Source organism: Antechinus flavipes, chromosome 5, assembly GCF_016432865.1.
Source record: "Antechinus flavipes isolate AdamAnt ecotype Samford, QLD, Australia chromosome 5, AdamAnt_v2, whole genome shotgun sequence".
NCBI classification, from domain to species: domain Eukaryota; kingdom Metazoa; phylum Chordata; class Mammalia; order Dasyuromorphia; family Dasyuridae; genus Antechinus; species Antechinus flavipes.
In genome coordinates, this window is record NC_067402.1 from 113826693 (window position 1) to 113852271 (window position 25579).

The 25579-nt window shown below is 36.7% G+C and overlaps 1 protein-coding gene across 3 annotated transcripts in view; it reads right to left on the reverse strand.

Moving 5' to 3' along the window:
• KLHDC10 (kelch domain containing 10) overlaps positions 1 to 21762 on the reverse strand; it is a 67816-nt gene extending 46054 nt beyond the window's left edge. Inside the window, exon 1 of one of the 3 annotated variants that reach the window (XM_051963518.1) lies at positions 20532 to 21762. In XM_051963518.1, the coding sequence (XP_051819478.1) occupies positions 20532 to 20691 (160 nt within the window). In that variant the 5' untranslated portion in view covers positions 20692 to 21762. The remainder of the gene's footprint in view (positions 1 to 20531) is intronic. The other 2 variants (XM_051963516.1, XM_051963517.1) reach the window with 2 other exon arrangements.
• Positions 21763 to 25579: the final 3817 nt, after the last annotated feature.

Genomic DNA, 25579 nt, shown 5'->3' on the forward strand with positions numbered 1-25579 from the left:
CAGAATGTGTCCCATGGAGGCTTGTGAGGGGCCAACCTGATGACCCTTTATGTAGACACACCACTGCAATCCTCCCATGTGGATGAAGGTGTCGCTATGGGAGGGCATCCCCTGCATATCTAGCATGTGTCACATGATACCCCATAACACAAACCCATATATACAGAAAGCATCTAGTTAGCTGTCTTGGAGGCGTATCTTCTCCTCCTACTGGACAGTCCTTTTTTTTCCTTCTTTTCCTCTTCAGTTCTTTGGACAATTCTGAGATGTCTGGTGGGAATCCACTGCTGAAGATTTTGCCCTGTGGAGATACAAGCATATCCTAGCCCCCACATTAGAACCCTCGAGGGTCCCTCCCATCCTTCAGGACCCTTTTAATTACCACGGTCTTGTTCTTAGGGGGGGGCTTTCTTAAGGAAGATGGGATATTAACTTTGAGGGATTCTCTATGTTGACCAGAAAGTATATCATAGCTAGACTTCACTTGAATCAAATTTTAAGTAATTTATTGTGTACACTGCTTTATCTATATCTTTCTGAGTGACCCTACCTCCATCTCCCTCTTTATGTTTTTTGAGAAATCTCTTGAGGGTCTGATTAGTCCTTTCTACAATGGCCTATCCTGTGGAGTTGTAAGGAATCCCAAAAATATGATATATGGAGAATTCCTATAAGAACTGTTTTAATATTTCTGAGGTATATGGGGGTCCATTATCAGTCTTAATAGTGTGTGGGATATCCATAGAGGCAAAATAGTGATTTATTACATGTAAAACAGCTTCCCCTCATTGAGAGGATGCAGATACAAAACCTGAATAAGTGTCAACTATAACAGGAATGCATGTTTTTTCCTATATGTGTACTATCCATTTGCCATATATCATTTGGCCTGTCACCTCTGGGGTTAGTCCCCAGCCTTACAGATCTTTGAGAATATGGTACACAAGCTACACATCTTTTTACTATGCTTGCTGCTTCTTTGCATTGTATGGACATCCCATACAATCTCCAGAGAGATCTGGCACACAGATGCAAATGTCCATGAACTTTTATTGCTTGTTCTAGAGGGCAGAGAATACATTGTGTAAGCAGACCATTCACTATTTTGTTCCCTTCAAATATAGGTCCCAGCCCATCCATATGAGAGTAGATGTGCATTATATTAAAAAAGGGTGGACTTTCATTAAAATTATCTCTTGTATCTCCTGAAACAATGAGAAGATAGGTCCAGTTTGAGCCTTTATATATACTGTCTCTATTCTCTGGATCATCCCAACTGCATAGTGGCTCTCTGAAATGATATAGTTTTTCTATTATATATATAATGTATATTATACTTGTATAATGACATATAACTCATTTTGCTGTGTAGAGGTGTAAGGTATAGTAAATACATTAGAGATGCCCAATTGTGGGGAATATATGGCTGTTTTATTTTGCTCGGTGGCATCAGTGAACACATTAGGGCCTTTAAGTGGCTTTTTGTTTTTATGGGAAATATCTATTGCCACTTTTTGTCTTATTTGGGTAAAGCTTTCCTTTTCACCCTTTTCTAGAGGAATCCTACTCCATGATGTTCTGGCACATTCAGATATTTGGAGATATGTCTCTTCAGTAAAATGAATTTGATCTCCAGTTTCTACATGAGCCCCAGTGCCACTAAGTTGCTCAAAACATAACTTCTGAGCACTTTCCTTCATGTTTGCTCCTGGAGCAATCTGAATGGCAATCAACCGAGTCTGTTCTAAAAATTCTGTCATCCAGAACACTGCCTGGCCTAGAATCAACACTGCCCATGCAAGTACTTTCCAATCACTGGGGGACAAAATTTCCCATGACATTGTTTCAAGTTGTAACATACGAATTGAGTCCTTAAACTGGGTTAGAACTTTAAAGGAAAATGGTTTATGTCTGTGTCTTCTCTATCCTGAGTTAAAAGGGTCATCCTCCTCTATAACAGGATATAATTCTTCCCACCCATCCATGTTTTTTCTTTTATCTCTAGCCAGCTGCAAAACTTTTTGAAGTGAATTTAAAGAATATAACTGATTACCTTTTGCTTTTTGTCTGCTAAGTGTCACTGTAGTCTTTGTTTTATATTTCTGATCCTGCTTTTCCTCAGTTGTTATTTCATTTTTTATATTAGGAGAACCTTTGAAAGGCTATAGGTCTGGATAGATGGTGAGGGGGAGAAGCCATTCAAAATCATCCTGCTCAGGCTCAGGAGAGGGACATCTACTGCTAAGAGACGGGCTTGTCTGTGCTCCAACTATAAATTTCCAGACCTCCTTTTCTGGTTCTGATTTCAGACTTTGTTTAATGAGATTATATATAGTAAAATGACTTTTTTGTATTTCTCTCAGGCACTGCTTATCATAAGAGATGAGCTGTTCACTGAAAACAATATATCTCTCACACTTATAACAGCGCTCCTCAGGTAACCATGGAGAAACTTTGTAAGCAATGTCCAGGAATTTACTAATGTCTCCTAACTGAACTGTGCACCCCTGATCTTTTATACATTTGTATATAGTCCTGACATATGCTTCTCTGTCTGAAGGGAATAGGGTGCCTACTTTCTGCCCCATTAGGTTACTTAACCATCTCCACTGCCCTATGCCTGATCCAGCAACAGCGCAGCTCAGCAGGCTCTCCCTCTGGAGTCCTCTTGAAGATTGTCTTGACCACGTAGCAGTACTTGACCACTCAGTGATCGCTCTGGCACCCTTCCAGGTTCTCGTCCCTATTCCTCAGGGAGATCGTTGTTGCAGCCATCTTTTAAGAGCTCATGGCATATAAGCCCTTTGATCTCAGAGGCAAGATGAATGAGGCAGGAGACTCATAGGGTGTGAAAAGAGCTCCAGTTTATTATGCTGTACAGCCTTGTTGATAGATATTTTTGCAAGCATGATCAGAGCATGAACAGTAGCCAATCCCAATAACCATTCAGAGAAGCAGCTTGTGGGGTTTGCATATGCATGGTATCTGTCAATGGAAGGAGAGCCAATCCAGCAATTCAGCAGCTCGCTCCCAGGAGAGAGGCCCTGTCAAGGCATCCCTGTTCATGTAGCCACTGGCTGTGACCCTCGGCTTATACTTGTTCCCACAATCACAAATCAGTGCTCCTTGCTCAACAAGGGCAACATGGCAGAAAACTTATTATGTATCAAAGGTCAAGGTGGCCCTGGTACTTCCCCTTAGCAGAGTCCCATAACTCAGCATACCCTTTAACTCAGCATACCCTTTGACCCAGCAGTGTTTCTATTGGGCTTAAATCCCAAAGAGATCATGAAGGAGGAAAAGGGACCCACATATGTAAAAATGTTTGTGGCAGCCCTTTTTGTAATGGCTAGGAACTGGAAACTGAGTGGATGGCTATCAGTGGGAGAACGATTGAATAAGTTATGGTATATAAATGTTATGGAATATTATTGTTCTGTAAGAAATGACCAGCAGGATGATTTCAGAGAGGCTTGGAGAGACTTACTGAACTGATGCTAAGTGAAATGAGCAGAACCAGGAGATCATTGTACATGGAAACAAAATTATACGATGTGGTTCTTTTCAATGATGGGGTGATTCAAGGCAATTTCAATAGACTTATGATGGAAAAAGCCATTTGCATCCAGAGAGAGAGAGAACTATGGAGACTCAATGAGGATCAAAGTGTAGTATTTTCACCTTTTTTTTTTTTTTTTGGGGGGGGGGGGCAGGAGAGGTATGTTTTTTTTCCTCATGTTTTTTTTTTTTCTTGTACAGAATGACAAATGTGGAAATATATTTAGAAGAACTGTACATGTTCAACCTATTTTGCATTGCTTGCTGTCTATGAGAGGAGTGGGGAGAGGAAGGGAGAAAAATTTGGACCACAAGGTTTTGCAAAAGTGAATGTTGAAAGCTATCTTTACATGCATTTGGAAAAACAAAAAGCTATTAAAGAAAAAAGAAAAATCACTCCATAACCAAATTAGAAAAGTAAAAGATGCTTTTCTTAATTAAAAATGGGGGGGAATGGGAGAGGGGGGGGAAATAACAACTGAAATTAAAGACAACAAAAAGCAAAATTGACATGCTTACCTATGAAAAAATTATGAATTTTGGCCCCTAAAATCAATGCAGTGAGAATCTGAGAAGAAATCTGCATTAAATATCTCTGATAAGTTTAACATCCAAAATCTTTGAGGGTACTAGGACAAATATCTAGTATATTTTTTAAATTATTTTATAATATTATATTATATTTTTATTTTTATTCTATATTATATTATGTATTATTTTTATTTAATTTTATTATGTTTTATATATATATATTTTTTTTTTTTGTGGTGAAAAATTTACTTCACAATAGCCTTTAAAATCATAAGGACAATGCTTTCTCCCTATAAAAAACAGTAGTATTTATTTTATACAATTTCTAGAAAATATTCCTCAGAAAACTTTCTTCAGAAAATATTGCTAAGGATATTTAGAATCTCTGCATCTGGCTATGGATTGTTCCTTAAATGTTTCTTAATGTATTCATAGAATGGCTTGTTTAAAAATTGATGTTCCATTAGTCTACTAGTTTTATCTGCATATTCACCAAAAGTTAAGAAGTATACTCTTCTTTTCAGACTCCTTTAAAACCTTTCAAAAAAATGGAGAAATATATGATCATCTTTAGATGATAACTTCAAGGCTTTCCCAACAACTACAATGGAAATATTGTTGAGATTTAGGTATTATTCTGTAGGAAGTTTCTCTCTTAAAGCACTCTAGCCATGTTCAATTAGCTCATTCAACTTGCAGTTAATGAATTCAGCCATGCCTCTTTCCAAGTAAATATGGTCTAGAAGGAACAGGTTCCAATGAACATAGCTCTACAGTCAAAATATTTAAAAGATGATATAAATTACAACTAGCAATATGTTGCCGTGCCATATGTTCTCTGACTGTATGTACCATTTTATAAGTACCTGGGTCTTGCTTCCATTAAAAACTACATGGAACTAGCAAGTCTGGCACCTAGGCAAATTTAGTTGAGTAGGAAGAAGTGGGAGAAATGGGGGGTGGGGAAGGTGAGAGCAGGGACACACATTTGTGATCTAAGTTCCTATCCTGTCTGCAGATTCTATGGGTCCAAAAGAAAACAAATCTCACCCAAGATGAATATAACTGAACTGAGTGAAAAGCAGACTATTCTTCCAGAAAATCTGGTTCCATACCCACCTTTCAAAGTCTACAACCTTACTTCAATACCAGTAAACAGTTAGCAGGTAAGAGACATGATAGTATAGAAAGGCAAGCAGGACCATAAGATGCAGGTACAAACCCAGAGGGGAAAAGCAACTTCCTACATGACTGCTAGGAAGTGAGGGAAATCCTCTATCCTGAAGCAAATCACTGAAATTGTACTAATATCTAGGAGTCAATCTACCAAGAAACTCAGACTTTTAAAATCATAAGACACTCTTTAAAGAAAATAATCAAACAATTGGAAGAATAATCACTGCTTATGATCAGGCCATACTATTGATAACACTAACAGATTTAATGTTATGCTGATGAAACCAATCAAACTTGAGAGCTAGACAAAATAGCAACAAAATTCATTTGAAGGAATTAGCAGCCTAGAATCTCAAGAGAAATAATGAAACTAATAGGAATAAAGAAGAAACAGTATTTCTGGACCTCGCACTACATTATAAAAGGGTACTAATCTATTTGATGATGGTTTAAAAACAAACCAATGGAGCAACTCAAAAAGCAAGAAATCAAAAACAATTTAAGGAAGGTGAGATCTTACATCTTTAATAACTAGTGCTAATAATAGAAGAATTCTTGATCAAATGAGGGGTAGAAAAGAACACAGAAGATAAAACAGTCAATTTCTATTATATTTGCAAAAATAAATTAATATAAGAAAATTAATAACTGAGAAAAATCTTTGTATTTCTAGTAAGAGCCTGATATTTAAGTTACATAACAAATTCATAAAAATATATCATTAAGAACCATCTCCAACTGGATAAACAGTGAAAGGATATGAATCATTTTCAAAAACATTGCCATCTATTTACAACCATATGAAAGACTATTCCCAAACTAATCCAAGCTTTTAAAATTAAAATTAAAATTTGTGCTTTCATTCCACACTGAACAAATTGACAAAAATGATGAAAAATGTAAAAAGTCACAGCTGGAAGGGCTGCAACAAAACAGGAATATTGGTATACTGTTGGTTAGTTCAACCATTCTAGAAAGCAATTTGGGAGTATAAAAAAAGTGATTAAAACTTTTTGATCTAGAGTTCTCAATGTTAGGCATATACCCCATATAACTACAGACCGAGTGTCATCAACAGATCTATGAGCACAAGAGTCCTGGAGCAGCAGCTTTCTCTCCAAGGTACCCAGCCCCAGCCTTCATCCCCAGAACCAACTAAAGGGAGCCCCGAAACTTCTAAAACTCCTTGAAGGACAAATTCTCCCCCATCCAAGGAGGAACAGCTTCATTATCTAGGTGGGGCTGGTTGAGTCTTGGGCTGAAGAATTCCAAACCTATTCAATTGAAGACTTTCTATTCAATTCCAGCTCAAGCTGAAATCCAGCTTATAGATAAAAAGAGCCAACTTGAGGCTCAATCCTTGCAGAGGAGCTAATATGCCATGCCAAGGAAACTCTCTCTTCCTGGCATATTAGAAAACTCTGCCCACTGAGATGATATTCTCTTCCAGCGTTACCTTCTCTTTATCCTCACTTATTTCCCTTTAGATCTGTCGGGATTTCTCAACTAGAAATTTTACTTCTCTGCCAGGACTCCTCCACTAAGGAATTCAGCCTTTCTATTCATGCATAGCAAAGGCTGACTTTCCAATGCCTATAATAAACTTCTTTTTAATCAGTCTAGCTTTTCAGGTTTGTAAATTCCTTTATGAAGGATCTCTATGCAGCCAGAAGGGGGTTCCCAAAACTCCCTACTTATGTGCCGAATTCCAAGGAGTTTAGGGGAGCCAAACATCTTAATTTGGTTTCCTGAACCCCAAACCTGCCTGACCACAGGAAACTCCCTGACCACCAGAAACCCTAATCTCATTTGGTTCCCTGACCAGGAATCGAGGGGAAAGTACCCTAAATCTAGATGTCATCACAACCACCCATTCCCTCTGTTGTTACCCTGTTTAATGTTTAATGTTATCCATTAAACTGAATTCTTGAAATGCTAGTCTTGAAACACAAAGTCAAAGGAAGACTTCCTCAATGGCTAAACAAAGGATATAAACAGTTCTCAAAAAAAAAAAAAAAGAAAGAAAGAAAGAAAGAAAAAGAAAAAAAGAAAAAAGGAACTGGAAAAGTTGACAAAAGATATTAATAATCCATGTTGGAGAAGATGCAGAACAAATGGCACACTACCTACTCTCCCAGAGAGTTCCCTTTCAAAGGGAAAGGGCGAATGTGTACAAAAATATTTATAGCAATCATTCTTATAATGATCAAGAATTGGAAACTCAGGGAATACCTGTCATTGTGAATATATTATGTGAAATTTTTGGTTGCCCTATCTTTCCCAGGACAACAATGCAAAAACAAGGCCCCACCTCATTGCTGATTATCATGAAAACATTGACATACTTCAGTTTCTGTTCTTCAGATAACCTAGAGACCAACTCTTCACAAAGGATCTACATACTAACTCTAGACTTAATTTGCCCACTCAGTTTTGGCTCTCACCTTCAGCCCTACAGCAAAGTCAAGCAATCCACCAGTTTTAGCATTCCCAGTAACAGGAATTCCAAAAGACTAGGGATAAATAAACTCACCTACTAAAAGAGAAGTTATGAACTCAGGGTGCAGAATGAAATTTTGAGATACTGACAAAATGGGAATTTGTTTTGGTTACAATGCATGCTTCTTAGGATTTTTCTTTCTTTCCCAGATTTTAGGGAGGAGTAGAGGGAGAATCCTAAAAATAGCCAAACAATTAATTACCCTGGCATGAATTCTGTCAATACAAAGTTATTATTAAATAAAATAAAATTTAAATTAAAAAAAAAAAAAAGAAAACAAAAAAAAATTTTTTTAAATCAAAATAGCCAAACAATTCAGAAAAAAGGTCTAGACTGAAGCTAACTCCCTATACAGGGATCTTAAGCCTTTTTTACTACTCAAACACAAAAATAACTTTCTACAAGCTTTGTTTTGTTTTCAAGTTTCCCTTATCTTGCTTCAAATCTCTATAATACACATTGGCAAAATGAGGGCAAGGGGTATATTATTAATAGTTATAGATGATATAGTAGAAAATTCTTGGTTTACATTTTTCTTAAAAAACCCAACAATATTGTACCTGCCTCATCTAGCAGGCATAAGACAGATGCTAAGGGCACAGCAGATTGTTAGACTTGGGAGTCAGAAAGGCCTAAATTCAAATACAGACATAGTAGCTACAATTTTCATTTCTTCATCTGAGAAATGTATAATTGAATGTAAAATGATAATTGTAACATCTACTTCATAGGTGTGAATAGAAGTAATAGCTAAATCCCTCTTCTCATGCAGCCTAAGCTGATTTTTCCTTAAAAATTACTGAGACCTTCCTCAAGAAAGGCTCAGATGAAGTACAAAGCAGCTTCATAGAACAAGATGAGTAATGCATATAACAAAACTTTACTCAGCTGAATCAATCTGAGCTGCCCTCAACATCTATTTTTGTTGAAATCCTTCTCCTGCTATGGCTGAGTAAATATCCTTTGGTTACCTGTCAACTGACTTACAAGTGTCTTATTTTTCTTCATTTTTAAACCTATAATGCCAGGGACCTGATTTGAGTCAGGCCCAACTCAAAACAATTGACACAACTTTGCAAGATTGGAAAATGAGTTCACTGAAATAGAGAATGGGCAGGGCAGGGAAGGGCAGAGAAAAGCAAGCCTGGATTTGTCTTCATGCTTTTAGTGATACCTTTAGTGGTTCCTTACTGTGGGGCACACCTTACTCCTACAGTAACAACTGTGTGGCCATTCAGCAAGAGAACAATGGGACTATGGTCTATGTAATGAAGATATGCACCTTCAGGTTCAGTGATATAAACTATTATTTTAGGCCATACAGATTTGTTGAACCCTTCATCTGGTAACTTAAGTCTTCTCCAAATTCCACTAGGTAGATGTCTTCATAACTTGCTTTAGCTTCAAAGTAGCCTCAAGAAACGGAATTTTTTGATATGGAAAAACAATTGTTTCACTAATTAAAAAAGGACAAATTCAGAAGTATTAGGTGCTCAGCCTTTTATGGGCTAGTGTATACCTTTGTTATTTCCATTTATTATGCAATTTAAAAAGTTACCTCTCAGACAATGCAGCTGAATCAGCAGTCCTCAGTCCTATAGCCACTGAGGCTATGTGCATATGGCTACCAATAAGGGAATGCAAATAAAAGGCAGGTTTATGGAATTTTAGGAATGGAATCTTAACAATTGTGCCAAATTAGTCATTTGAGCTTTGTTCATTTGTTTTTTGATTTGAAGTTCAAGAAACCAATAACTATAATTTTGTCACAGAGATTGTGTTGTGATTCTCCAGTATAAGACAGTGGGGAAAGGACTTCAAAGGCAGCAATGCATAGAGCATCAACCCTAGACTGGAAAGAACCTGAGTTCAAATCGAGCCTCAGACACACATTAGCTGTGTCACCCTCATTTTTAAGCCTGACTTTCCTTCCCCACAAAAAAAAAGGCAATGCTAAATCATCTTCAGGAGCAGATAGGGGATGTGGAAAATGTGCCCATTAAACTCCACTTACTTAATTAGCTGCAGCTAAGCAGGAGTGATGCATTGGTTTGTTTGAAGTTTCTACCTCACTCCTGAAGCATAAACTATAATTCTTGTACGTCTTTGATGGACCTGGAAGAGGGGTCCAGAAGCATTTCCCCAAATGCAGTAGAAATAGCATATGTGCACATGAGAAACAGAGTACATGTCCTGATCTAAAGGTGTCTCCAACTTTGTTGCTTTTCAGATGATTTTGTGTCCTGAAACCCTGGAGAGAACAATCTGAGAGCAGCATTCACAAGCCTTTTGAACACAGGAGGGAACTATCATCATCACTTTCCGCAGCAACACTCCAATGCAGCATAAGGTATCAAAGTGCAAGCTCTAGTAATCCTATCAAGGAAAAGTAAGAAGTTTTAGCTTAAGGCCTATCCTGGCCCCCCTCCTTGTTAATGCTGTCCTGATAGTAAATGATAAGCAAGTGCTGTCGGCTATCTGAGCTAAATAAATCTCTTGTTTAATGTTAAATGATCTACAAATATTTTATTCCAAATATTGAACCTAACCTACTAGGGGACTGGACTGAGTCAAGCCCAGTCCGGAACAAAAGGGTTCTTATAAGGATGAAGTAAAATATTTTGTGTAAAATGCTTTGCAAAATTTAAAGCATTAAGTAAATGCTATTAGGAAAAAGAAAGATACATATCTGAGATTTTATATTTTATTATACAAGTTGATTTTATTCAAATGAATAAATGCTATAATATGAATGTTCTTGTAATGGTTTCCTCTATATGTTTTTAGGATGAAGTCAATTTTACTCTACTGCTAAAATAGACTCCAAAGCTGTCACAAAGAAACTTACTCAAGGATTGTTTGGGTTTTTTTTTGACCAAATTATTGTTAAACACCAAGCAACATCTGAAAGCCAGTATCTTCTGTACTGAGTTCATGTTCTCCAATATAATCCTTAAGATTATTTTCCTTAAGAAGATAAATAACATAATACACATTGTCCACAATGACTTTTGTACAAATTGATGATGATTTGGTTCTTTACAAGAATATAAGTGAATTTATGCAACAAATAGAGATACGGTTCCTGACATTGAAGATCTAAAAATGAGATTGGATTACAGAATTTAAAATTAGGAAAGAATGCCTGTAAAAGTCATGCCAGGGATTTTTTTTAATGTCACTTTAATATAGTCTTTTGCTTCCCAACCCTTAATTGCTTTCTAAGTCTAGAGTTGCCTGACTGACACAGTCTGACTACACCTAACATCCAAGTGTCCTTATTCACAAGAGCGAAATAAAATTTAATTGTATACTTCTGTGATAACCACAGAATTTAGTCTAGAATGTACATAAAAGCCTATAGGACTATTAGTGTAAATAATCAAGAGTAATCTCATATTTGATAAAGCTAAAAATCCAAGATTTTGAAACAAGAATTTACTACTGACAAAAATTGCTGGGAAAATCAGAAAGCAGCATAATAAAGTGGGTAAAAGCCAACATCTTATACTATATAACAAACTAATGTCAAAATGGGTACATGATTTAGACATAAAGGATGATATAAGCAAATTAGGGGAGCATGGAGATTTTTGCCTATCAATCTATGGTTAAAGGAAAAATTTATGACAAGAGATAGAGTATTATGAAGTATAAAATGGATAATTTTGATTATATTAAATTTAAAAGGGTTTGCACAAACAAAACCAATGCAACCAAGATTAGAAGGAAAGCAGCAAACTGTGGAATTTTTTTTCAGTTTCTCTGATAAAAGCCTGCCTCAAATATGAGAACATATAAAAAACTGAGTGAAATTTGTAAGGACACAAGTCATACAAGATTTAGATGAAAAAAAAGCTATTATATGAAAAGATGTCTTAAATCACTACTGATTAGAGAAATGCAAACCAAAAACACTCTTGAGATACCATCTCCTACCTATTCACACTGGCTAACATGACAGAAAAGGAAAATGACAAATGTTGGAGGGGATATGGTAAAAATAGTAAGATTAATGAATTATTGGTAGAGTTGTAAAATGATACAACCAATCAATAAAACAATTTGGAATTATCCCCAAAAACTATTTTTAAAAAGTTATCCTTTAACTCAGTAATAGCAGTACTAGGTCTATATCCCAAAAAGATCAAAGAAAAAGGAAAAGACTCTGTATTTAGCAAATTATTTACATAGCAGCTCTTTTTGTGGTGGCAAAGAATTGAAAATTAAGGGAATACCCATCAATTGGGGAATGACTGAACAAGTCCTGGTAAATGGTTGTGATGAAATACTATTATGCTGTAAGAAATGACAAGCAGGATGTTTTCTGGGAAGACTTTATATGAACTTACACAAAATGAACAGTCCAGAACACTTTACACAGTATTAGCAATATTGTATGATCATCTGTGAATGACCTTACTATTCTGATCCAAAATAATTCTGAAAGACTTGATGAAAAATACTTTCCACCTCCAGAGAAAGAACTGATGTAGTCTGAATGAAGACTGAAGCAAAATTTTTTTCACTTTCTTTGTTTTCTGTTTGTTTTGCAAAATGGCTAACATGGAAATATGTTTTGCCTGATTTAATATGTATAATTGAAATAATATTCCTTGCCTTCACAATGGGTAGAAGTGGGAAGGAGAATTCAGAAATCAAAGAAATTTAAAAATAAAAAACTTTAAAAATAAAGAGAAAAGAAAAAGAGAAACCATTACTAGTACAATTAGAAAAAGCCTCTGTCCCTTTGAGAGGAGCCTATGGAATCAACTCCAGGTATTTGAGAGTATTCAATGTTGCTTCCACACCAAGCAATAATACCTCTCCATATTAACAGGTGATGTTTTCTAAAAAGATGCTGGGATATTCCAATGAAACAAAGCAATGTTTTGAGGTCCAGAATGATCAACTATAGGCCACATATAATAACCTCACTCATCCACGTTGGTCTGACAGTTCAAAGAATCATGAATCCCATGGAGTTATGAAAGGTTCTTTAAAACCCTAAATTTCCCATCATAATATGGGAACCTCCACAGTCCATGATGAGTGTTCCTGGAATACAATGGCAGATATCTGGTATGGAATAGAAAATTAACAACCAACAACCATCTAGTTGCAGAGTACACAATAATACAGCAGTTATGGTGGCAAAACATGCTGGGATTTGTTAAACTGAATAACAGCAACTACACTCTAGATTAGACTTGTAGTACAGATGTCTATATTGAAAGAATGTATATATAGATTTAGAACATCTGTTCTGTAATTGCTATGACTAAAGAAATTCAACTATTCAACTGTCAAATGACCAACAGAATAGTGTTCCAGAACACTTTAATTTGGACCACCTTGCTCCCCAACACTGTTAATCTACACAACCTTCTGGTGTTGGTTCAGAAGATTAAATGGCTAGCTAGACTCATATATTTGAAAACTGGGTTTTTGTCTCTACTCATTGCATTTCATTTTTTATCTCAATAGAAGGAAAGACCATCTACTCTAGTGTCACTTAGTTAAAACAACTAGTTCTTTGTCATCATATTAGTTTTCTGCAAATGCAGCAAAACACAAAAATCCCTATTTTTGACCAATTACAAAGGTACTTTACTATCAATTAATAGATGTAAAATTGAGATCCTAAAATTCAATTTGTGCTTCAAATAACTGAGCTGTTAGTACAAAGGAGGAAATTTATAGAAGCACACATATTTAAAACCTCCTTTTTAGTTTAACTTAAAGTATCAGGAAATTTTTTTCTAGTCTAAAAATTCTTTCAAGACTTTTGTCTTTTTTACACACACACACACACACAGAGAGAGAGAGAGAGAGAGAGAAAGAGAGAGAGAGAGAGAGAGAGAAATGGATCAAGGGTAGAAATTAGGTTAATTCTTGTCTAAATAAGATCACTGCTCCCACCCATCCACCCCAGTGAAAGAAGGGGAGAAGAAGGGCATGGATTTTTTTTTCAAATATCAAAAAAATAGAAGCATTAAAAAATGCTTCTAAACTGCCTGCTAAAAGTCATACAGACTTTTTAATATCAGGGGAGTTATTTCAAGCAATATTGGATAAAATTATAAAATATGAAAAGATTTAACTACTTTCCTAGACGAAGAAAACAGGAAAATAAAAAATAAAAAGTTATATGGTTCATAAAAATGAATAAAATGGCCTACCTTCTACTTTTCTTTGAAAATTCACTGTTAATAGAAAATCCCACATGTGGAAGAAAAATATATATGTGGAAACAGGAAGAAGGACTTTTAAAAATTCAAAGCTATTTTGTTTATTTTAAATAAAGCCCAGAGTTTGGAGTTAAGAAGTCATTTAGAATTCCTGCTATCAAAAGCCCAGGAAACTGAAAAGATAGTAAAGGAGAGAAAAAACAGCATTTTAAAACTAGAAAGGATTCCAAAAGTCAAAAGAAGACTCATTAAAACTTCTTAAAGACCTCCAATGAGAGGGCATCTACTAATTCTCAAGTAAATTGATTCCACTATTCTAACGTTTAGGAAAATTTTCCTATAAGCAAATTTCAAAACTGCTTCTTTGCCATTTCAATCCATTGCTCTTAATACTCCTAGAAGCCAAGCACAAATCTAACTCCTCTTCCACAAAATTCTCCTCCCAAGAATGAAGCCAAAAAAAGTATAATCTTCCTAAAACACAGTTGTGATTCTTTCTTTCCTTCACACACACACACATACACACCCTCACTATTTATTAAATTTATTTCAATGATTTCTTATTACCTTAAGGATAAGGATACCCTTCATAACATCTCCCCCTTCCTATCTTTCTTGTCTTGTAAGACAAGAGTCTATGCATGTGTTTCTATTGGGCTTATATCCCAAAGAAATACTAAAGAAGGGAAAGGGACCTGTATGTGCCAAAATGTTTATAGCAGCCCTATTTGTAGTGGCTAGAAACTGGAGAATGAATGGGTGCCCATCAATTGGAGAATGGCTGGGTAAATTGTATATGAATGTTATGGAATATTACTGTTCTGTAAGAAATGACCAGCAGGATGAATACAGAGAGGACTGGCGAGACTTACATGAACTGATGCTAAGTGAAATGAGCAGAACCAGGAGATCATTATACACTTCGACAACGATATTGTATGAGGACATATTTTGATGGAAGTGGATTTCTTTGACAAAGAGACCTAACTGAGTTTCAATTGATAAATGATGGACAAAAGCAGCTACACCCAAAGAAAGAACACTGGGAAACGAATGTGAACTATCTGCATTTTTGTTTTTCTTCCCGGGTTATTTATATCTTCTGAATCCAATTCACCCTATGCAACAAGAGAACTGTTCGGTTCTGCAAACATATATTGTATCTAGGATATACTGCAACATATCCAAAATATAAAGGACTGCTTGCCATCTAGGGGAGGGGGTGGAGGGAGGGAGGGGAAAAAAATCGGAACACAAACGAGTGCAAGGGATAATGTTGTAAAAAAAATTACCCTGGCATGGATTCTGTCAATATAAAGTAATTATTAAATAAAAATTTAAAAAAAAAAAAAAAGAGTCTATGCATTTTCACTGGCTGTCCCCATGCCTAGAATGCTTTCCTTCTAGGCTTCCTTAGCTTGGCTCCCTCATCCAAAATCCCACCTTCTGCAGTCCCTGACTGCTTTTACCTGCTCTGAACTTGCTTTCAATTCACTCTATGTTTCCATTAAAAAACTCCCATTAAAATAGGAGCTCCTTAAGGTCAAGAACTGTTTTTTTTTCTTTCTTTGTATTCCCAGTTCTTAGCATGGTATCTGGCACATGATAAGAACTTAATACATGATTGTGGATTAAGACTTATCCAAAAGCATAAAGCTAATAGTGTTTTTAAAAAAACCAAACATGGAACCCAAGTAGCAAGACTCCCAATTATCTTAACTATCTAAAATCAATGTCAATTTCACAGCAAAATGTCATAAATCTTATTTACCAATGACCTAGATCCTTGAGCCCCCAAGTTCAAGGGCTGAAATTCCCTGAGTTCCACCATGCCAGTCCTCTATTATTTATCTTCATATAAAGGTCCTTGAATCTTAAATTCTATTATTATCACAACTCCTGTCTCTGTGGCCAAAGGGCTTAAGGCAGAAATTTCAGTCCATGATGTGACATGTTGAAAAAAGAGGACACACACATGAAAATAGCTTCTAGATTCTGTCTTTTGGAATCTTGAGGAAGAGGAACAGGGTAACAGGGCAGAAGGACTAAATCAGAGATCCTATCCTAGACAGTCTTAAAAAAATTTACCAAGAGCAGATTTAACTTCAAGGGACAGCCTTGATTTTTTGTGAAAAACAAACATTAGGTTACACTCAATTTGACAGCACATACATTAAAACTTGAACAATAGAAAAGATTAGCAGGACTCATGTGCAAAACTGACAAATTCAAGAAATGTTCCATATTTCTAGAATAACAATATTTATTCAGTGACGTGCCAAACTACCAAAGGATTAGTTTATAGAAAAAGAAAAAAGAAATTTTAAATTCATCTGAAGGAATATCAGGAATCTCAAGGGAAATAATGGAAAAAAAGTAGGAGGTAGTTTAGCGGTACCAGATCTCAAAAATATACTTTCTACAAGGAAATAATTCTCAAAACAATTTGGTACTGTTAAAAAAAAAAAAAAATAGAGCAATTAGTAGAGGAGCAAATGAACCTAATAAGCAATCGAACAGAAAGATTCCAATTCCTGGGGTAAGGTCTCACTGTTTGATGAAAACTGCTGGAAAAAGAGAAGTTAGGTTAGAAATTAGGTTTAAGCCAATACCTCATATTATATGCTAAGGTTAGCTTCAATGGATACATGGCTTAGTTACAGAAGATCACATCATAAAATATTAAAGAAACAAGAAAGAAATTCTCTTTCAAATATATGATTAGAGAAAAAGTTTAAGACCAAAGAAGGGATAGAGAGAATTATAGAAGACAAAATAAATAATTTGTATTACATAAAATTAAAATTTTTTGCACAAATAAATCACAAATACATAAATCAAGGGCTATGGGGGGGTAGATCTTTGCAGCAAATTTCTCTAAGGATCTCATTTTCTAGCTATATAAGAAACCGATTAAATTTATGAGAATTGGAGTCAACTTATAAGGCCTCTACTGATAAATGGTCAACAGATAGTTCTCAAGGGGAAAAAATACAAAGTATTTATAACCATATAAAAGAATGTTCCTAATCATTAATAATTTGAGAAATGCAAATTTCTCTAAGCAATCTAAGGTTCTACTTCACACCATTCAGACAAAAGTGACAAAAAAAGAATATGACAAAAGTCAAAGTGGTGACTGAGAAGAAAAAATATGGCATATATACTGATGTACTGCTAATGGAGCTGTTAATTGGTCCTGCCATTATGAAAAGCAATTTGAAATTATGTCCCAAAATTTACTGAATTGTGTAACCCAGGTAGCAAGATTCCTAATTATCTTTCTTATCTAAAATCAATGCCAATTCCACAGCAAACTGTCATAAATCTTATTTACCAATGACCTAGATCCTTGAGCCCCCAAACCTGCCCCCAAGTCCCTTTGACCTAAGGGTACAACTATTATGCCTATATACCCCAAGTATATCAAAGAGAAAGAAGTCTTTCAAATAGAAAAACATGTACAACAGTTCTTTTTATAGTGGTAAAGAGATGGAAACTAAGGAAGCACACTATAGAAAGGGAATAGCTGAACAAATTATGGTATATGAATGTAATGGAACAACATATATAGAAACTACAAAAGGAATGGTTTCAGAGATACCTGAGGAGACTCATCTGAAGGGAAAGAAGCAAGCAAAATCAGAAAAACAATTTATAATATCAATGTTGAAAACAAACAGTTCTGAAAAGATGTAGGAACTTTTATCAATACACTGAATCACAATTCTAAATAACTGATGTTAAAGAATGCTATTCATCTCAAATATGCAAAATGAGAAACATTTTTGGATGTGGCCAATATGATAATTTGTTTCAATTAAGCTTATATGATCAAGGTTTTGTTTTTCTTTCTTTTTCTTTTTTGGAAAGGAAAAAGGGGAAGGGAAAATAATAAATGCTTGTTAATTTTTCTAAAGAAATCAAATTCTCAATCTCTGCACAACACCACCTTTCAACCCCGATTCCCCACCAAAAAAAAAAACCTTCCCTTTAGTACCATAAGAGACCAAGACTTAAAATCCAATTACCTAAGTGAATAGTAACACCTCACATATATATTGTTATATATATCTATATATACAAATGTGTTAAAGTGTTATATAGTTCACATTTATATAACAACTACTATGTAACAGGCACTATCCTAAGCACTTTTCAAATATCTCACTTGTCACTATTACCCCCACTTTGCAGATGAGGAAACTGAGGTAAATACAGGTTAAGTGACTTGCCCAGGGTTGCATAGCTAATAAGCATGATGCTGGATTACAAATCAGGTCTTTCTGATTGAAGGTCCAGCATTCTATCCACTGCATAAACCACATGTCTCAATGCTGAATATTTCTGAGCCTGTCCCCTTATGTACAAAATGACAAGTCTGGTATAATAATATCCAAGATCTTTTAGAATTCTAAATGTGTCATCTGAGGCTGAATTTGAATTCATTTCTTCCTGACTCTGGGCTCAGTGTTCTATCCCCTGATCCACCTACCTGCCTCCTAAATTTGTTCCAAGTATAAAAATCAGATCCTATTCTTTGAATGGATAGGTGTTAAAGACCCAAAGTGCCAGGAAAAAAAAAAAAAGCCTAGTGAAAATTAAACTGAAAAGACTACAAAAAAGCAAGAGAGACTTGGAAACCTTAATCAGATTTCAAATTTTCTCCTGCCCCTACTTATCTCCATCTTTGGGAAGATTAGAAGTAATGCCAAAGGTGCTTCACATCCTGCAAGTCTTACCTACTGGAATCTTTGAGGGACCATCGCTGGAATTATCTGGCAATAGAAAGAAAGGAGAATTGGCTAGACTAAAGAGCACAAGAACCTTAAAACCTAAGGCTGGCGAAGTAGGCTGGGGCTTACTAACCAGAGCAACTTATATGTGACCCTACTGGTAAACATGGTCCTGAGGAGGGGAATGACACAATCAGACTTTAATTTTAGGAAAAAATCACTTTGATGTGTTGAGGATGGACTGAAATATGGAGAGATCTGAGGCAGAGAAGCTGCTGAAAAAAGTCCTGATAGGAAGGCATGAACTACAGTGGTGACTTTATGAATAAAGGAGATGGCGCCAACAAAGTAAAAATGTGAAAATATGGAAACTGCTTAGATAGTTGAAGTAAGGAAAAGTGAGAAATCAAGCATTACTGCAAGGTAAACTAGAATGACAGAAAGATATGTTAGAGAGGAAGAAACGACAACAATAACAGTTTTGGACATCCATTTTGCTGTCAAAAGGTCAAAGCTCCTTAAACCGTGAGAACTCCATATGAGGTAACGTAACTTGAGTATAGAGTCAATAAAAAGTAGGCAATAATAAAAGGTATTTCAACACAAAAATGCATAATCAAATGCCCACCTATATCACTGCAGCTTTAATTCTGAACACTATGCACTTCACATGTATGACACCTTGGCTCAGATTAGATACAGGGTAGAGAAAATTTTCTCAGGCAAAAATAGGTTGCAAATGTTAGTTTAAAATGCCCTGTAATAGGTTAGTTTAAAATGCCCTGTAATAGGTATCTAGAAATACACGAATTCAGGAGAAAGACTAGGGTTGAATATATAGGAGAGCAGTATAATTCTATCCCAACCCCAAATCCTAGATTATATCCCTCTGGAAATAATTATCCAGATATAACTTCATCATTCAAAAGTTGTTTAGTTAACTTAATTTTTAAAAAAAAACTTTAGACTTTATTCCTATCTATTTTTGCCTCAGCTCATCTAGAATCTTACCACTGTTTTGCTTGTGATTACTGTACTGCATGAAGCTATCCTGAAAAAGGCTAATATATTGTGCCAACACAATACTTAAGTATCTTTAAAAATCTGACAGTCTTTCCTATCTCATATGTCTATTGACATAGAAATTCCACTAAATCATATACCTTAACATTTCTCCACCAAAAAAAAATAAAAAAAAAAAAAACCTGACTTAATTCTGCCTAAAAATCAAAAGGATAACATACAAGGAACAAAGATTTGTTTTCAGGAGGGTTGGGGGCAGGGAAGTTTGTTTACACTGAGTTTTACAGTGCTCCTGTCTAAATATATTTTTTCTAAGTGAAAATCCAAAGGAAAGCTTCATTCCCTTCCTCCAAAATCTAACAGCATCTCTGACCCTTTGACACCTTTCGAGAGGGTGCGATTTGTCCTTGATGGTGCTGAAATGACAATTACTGTAGGGGGCCTGTTTTTAGGCCTCTATGTAAAGAAACTTGCCCCGAACTTCTGAATCCTTTTCGTGCCTCCTTGCTTCTGTCTTAAAACACGTCACCCTCGTGACCTGGAAGAACCACTTTTGGCATGCTCTTCCCTATCCCTAATTCAGTGCCCTTTTACGGAGCTAATTTCCACCTCCAGGTGGGATCTCCAAGAGCTCTTCCAAGCCCACCCAGTAGGGAGGAGACGGGCTTGACAAGCAAAAAGGAAACAAAAGTCAGAGTTCCCGAGGACACCGAGGCCTCCACTACGCAACAAAACGCCAGCCCAGTGCAGAGCGCTTCCAGCTCGGGGACAGGGCGGAAGCACTCCAGCGCTCCCGAAGGCCGGTCCGAGACTCACCTGACAGGTGCAGCGGCCCGCAAAGCTTCACGAAGCGGTTGAGCAGCCCCGCTCCACGGCCCCCACCCCCGCCGCCACCGCCGCCGCCGCCGCCGCCTCCAGCCCCCGCGGTGCCCCCTCCTCGTCGGCGGTTTCCGTCCCAACCTTGGGCCGCCGACATGACTCGTTGTTTCCTCCCGCGAACGGCGCAGCTCCGTCCCGGCCGCTCCCCAGCCGGCAGAGCCGGTGAGGAGTAAACCTTCCTGGGCTCCTTCTCCGGGGACTGGGAAAGAACGGAAAAGGAAAGGATGGGGATCGACGAATCTCACCGATGGCCAATAGCCAATCGCTCCGGTGAAAGCAACCAATAAAAGGTCGCGTTCTTAGCAGGCGGAAAGGGGAGACGTGGTAACCATAGCTATGGCAAGGAAAAAAAAAAAAAGTGGGAGGGGAGACAGGGTAAGGAAAAGGCAAGAGTAATCACATCATAAGCTCATCAACCCTACTAATATGATCAGCAGGACTGCAGCTCCTGAGAAATCGATCCCAAACCTGGAGGCTGGGCGGAGTTAGGGGGCAAGCGCAGCACACCCGCCCTACAGTTGTTGGCTGGTGTTTTCAGCTGGGCCGATACTTCCTGACCCCATTTGGGGTTTTCTTGGCAGAGATACTGGAGTGGTTTGCCACTTCCTACTCCAGCACATTTTACAGATGAGGAAACTGAGGCAGACAGGATCACCCAACCAGTGGGCGTCTGAGAGCAGATTAGAAGTCAGGAAGATGAGTTTTCCTGCCTCCAAGCCCAGCGGTCCCATATAATCCAGATCAAAAGCTGAAATGGAAACATTTGTCTCGCATCTTAATCCATATTTTTCTTGACTGGCTGGTAACGGTGGGGGTGTTCCCTGATAGGGACCCAAAAAGCATCACCAGAAGATTGGTGTTTTGAAAATTAAAAATGTATGATTGACAAATCAGTTCTAATGGAGCAGTCATGAACTGAACGAGCTACGCCCAGCGACAGAACTCTGGGAGATGACTAAGAACCATTACATAGAATTCCCAATCCCTCTATTTTTGTCCGCCTGCATTTTGGATTTCCTTCACAGGCTAATTTTACAATATTTCAGAGTCCGATTCTTTTTGTACAGCAAAATAACGGTTTGGTCAAGTATACTTGTTGTGTATCTAATTTATATTTTAATATATTTAACATCTACTGGTTATCCTGCCATCTAGGGGAGGGGAGGGGGGGAAGGAGGGGAAAAATTGGAACAAAAGGTTTGGCAATTGTCAATGCTGTAAAATTACCCATACATATAACTCGTAAATAAAAAACTATTTTTAAAAAATGTATGGTTGAGATTACAAAGAAATAGCACCATTTGGTAGTTGAAATAGATAAGGTGCTCCCTTAGTTCAATGGGAAACACCACTTCACCAGCAGCTAGCTCTTCATTAGACCCTTCTATAATTCAATAGGAGTCATTTAAACAAAGTAGTGTGACATTATGAACTGTTCCGATGTTTCAATCTGATTAAAATCATTATAGTGATGTAATGTGATTTTGGGGTCCCCTGATTTTAGGGGGCCTTTTATTCTAACAATAAATCAGTAGTCCTAAATCTTCTAACTTTGGAATCCGCCTCAGGAAACCCTCACAATCAGTGTCTGACCACTCCTTAGTCAGATAGCTTCTGGCCTCAGGAAACTCCTGAGACAATAGTGAATAAGACCACTCCTCAATGGGAACCAAGTTCCAGAGCCACTTTTCAGTTCATTACTGACTGATGATTTGGACAGCTACTCTCTAGCCCTATCCTTGAGCCTAGGCATGAGCACATCTATGATTGAAAACTGGGTTAAAGTATCTCCTTGCTTCTGTTTCCCTGCTGTATTCCCTTACAAGTCACTCCGCTTTGTAATGGCGTTACAATTACAATAAAACTTTGCCCATTGACTAGGAGATGGTAAGCTTGCAAATTCTTTTGAGACACCTCAAGACACTGGTTTATGACCCAAACTTTTGAGGTCCCCTTTCCCAACCTCAACATTAGTTCTTGTTATGGCACAGCAAAGAACCTGGGGGCTGACATTCATAGCTTGGCTTCCTGATTGTACATAGTAATTGGGAATCAAGAGAACCCTGTGAATGCAAGAAATTCAAGAGTTTACTTCAACAAAGGCCCATCTAAGGACAAGATAATCTTGTCAGAGCTCCTCTCTTCTTGCCTCAGAAACCTGGGAAGTTAACACGTATAGCTTGGCTTCCTGATTGTATACAGTAATTATGGGGTCAAGATAATTCTATCAATGCCCTTCCCTATAGCTCATCTAGACATCGAGTTGCTAGAAGGGATATGGCCTTTGAAGCATAGTGTTTTCTTTATTATTCATGGATTTTTTGGTCTTCATTTTCTTTTTCAATATGTCTAATATAGAAATGTTTTACATAACTGTACATAATCTGTATTATGTTTTACATGACTGTACATAATCTGCTTGCTTTTTCAAGGAACAGAGAGAGGAGGCAGGGAAGAAGGGAACTTGGAACACAAAAACTTAAAAAACAAATGTTAATTTTGGTTTACATACAATTGAGAAAAAATAAAATTAAAATTAAATGTAAAAAAAAAAAAAACTTCAAAAATAAAGAATTGTAATGTTGTCAATGTACTCTCCACAATCCTGTCTGGCAGATAGTACGGATTTACATTGAGAAAATTGAGGCTTATATTAAGGAAGATGTCCATGGCCACCCAACTAGTAAATTTTCAGAGGCAGGGATTGAATCAAGGGTTCCTTTTGATGAGGTCTTCAATGTTAGATATGGTTAGCAGATCAATTAATTAAAAATTAATCCCTTAGGCAAGCAGGAAGAAGGTTCTGATAATGAAGATCAGTTTAGATCCTTGATTCTACACTCTATTATACACTATTTTCTATAGTCAGAAATCCAAATTATGTCAAGACCCTGAGGCTAAAATTTCTCTATAAAAAAATTTCTGGCCCATGGCTTTGCTGCTGCCTTCCTTGGGGTCAGCTTGCCATGGCACTCTGCTTTCAAGTGACTTTCTCCTCAATCTCCTTAATGCCACGACATCATAGAGTATTGTGTCAGGCAAGTGCTGTTTATGAATATGGGTTAAAAAAATCAATGTCTTATACTATTATATCCATTTAGTCCCTGGTCCTTATCAATTAAGGTTTACGTGATTTAGATGGTGAAATAGAGATAGTGCTGAAATTAGAGTCAGGACAGATCCAAGTTTGAATACAGCCTCATACTTCCACACAAAATTCCCATCTCCCATACAAGACGGACATGTATGTCTTCTCTTTTGTGGTCATGCTTTTAATTTTGTAACATTCACTTTTGTTTTATACTTGTTCCATTTATTTTGTTACAATCACTGCGTAATTTTTTTATTGGCTCTGCTTACTTCACACTGCATCATTTCATGTAATTCTTCCCATATATCTTTAAATTCATCATATTTGTCAAGTTGTAACAATAGAATATTGAAGTTTGGCATTTAGAGGTGAGGAGGGTGGGGAAAACAGTTTATTGTTTTAGACCTGGTTGGCTTGAGATACTAATGGGACATTTAGCTGGAGATGTTCCAAAGACAGGTGCCTTTGTTGGTGTCAAGTCCAATAGATTGATTTGGATAAGACACATTTTTTAGGGCCAGAGGATGATAAACTTAGAGCTCCAATGGGCATTAGAGACCATTTGGTCTAAGCCCTCTTCCCACTTGATGATGAAAAGGAGGTTTAAGATGATAAAACTAAGATTAAGTGACTCTTCCCAAGTCACAGAGTTATAGAGGGCTATGTAAGATTTAAGACATCTGCAAAGAGATGACTACAAAACTCATGAAAGCTGATGAAATTACTAAGGAAGGAGAAAGAAGAAAAGGGGTTCCCAGGACAAAGTCCTGGGAATTCTCCCACAGTTATTATGGGGGGTGTGACATGGATGTTGATCCAGCAAAAAAACTGAGAAAGAAATTATCAGATTGTGAGAAGAACCAAAAGAAAGCCAATATAGCCATAGAGAAAAAGATTTTTTTTAATCTTTTTTATTAAAACTTTTTATTTTCAAAACATATATATATGGGGCAGCTAGATAGCTCAGTGGATAGAATACCAGCCCTGAAGTCAGGAGGACCTGAGTTCAAATCTGGTCTCAGATACTTAACACTTCTTAGCTGTGTGACCCTGGCAAGTCACTTAATACCAATTGCCTCAGCCAAAAAAAACAAAAAAAATGCATGGATAATTTTTCAACACTGACCTTTGCAAAACCTTGTTCTCCAAATTTTCCCCTCCTTCCTCCCACCTTCCTCCCCTAGATGGCAAGTAATCCAATATATGTTAAATATATTAAATCCAATATATATACATATTTATTTAATTATCTTACTACACAAAAAAAGGGGGGAAATGGGAAAGAACCAAATGCAAGCAAACAATAAAAAAAGTGAAAATGCTATGTTGTGACCCATACTTAGTTCCCACAGTCCTGTCTCAGAGTGTAAATGGCTCTCTCCATCACAAGATCATTGAAACTGGCTTCAATCAAAGAGATTTGTGCTTGCCATCTTGGGGGGGGGGGGGGGGGGAGGGGAAAAAACGAAACATAAATGATTGCAAGGGATAATGATGTGTAAAAATTATCCTGGCATGGATTCTGTCAATACAAAGTTATTATTAAATAAAATTAAATTTAAAAAAAAAAAAAGAGATTTGTTTAGAAAGGAAAGGTACACAGGGTCATATGATGCATAAAGGTCAAGAAGGGAAGTTCATAAAATGACAAATATGAAGAATTTAAAATGTAAAGCTTGTTTAAAATTGAGCAAAATGAATAATTCAATATGCATAGTCACTAATACTTAAAGGCAAATTTAACTGGCAAACTTCAACCTTGGTACTACCTTGTTCAAATTAAAATCCCCATTAATCTTTCCTAATAGGCAGGAAATTACAAAACCATAAGGTTATATATACAGTCCTATTAAGGTAAACATCCATGTCACTTTGCTTCACTTCAGGAAGTATA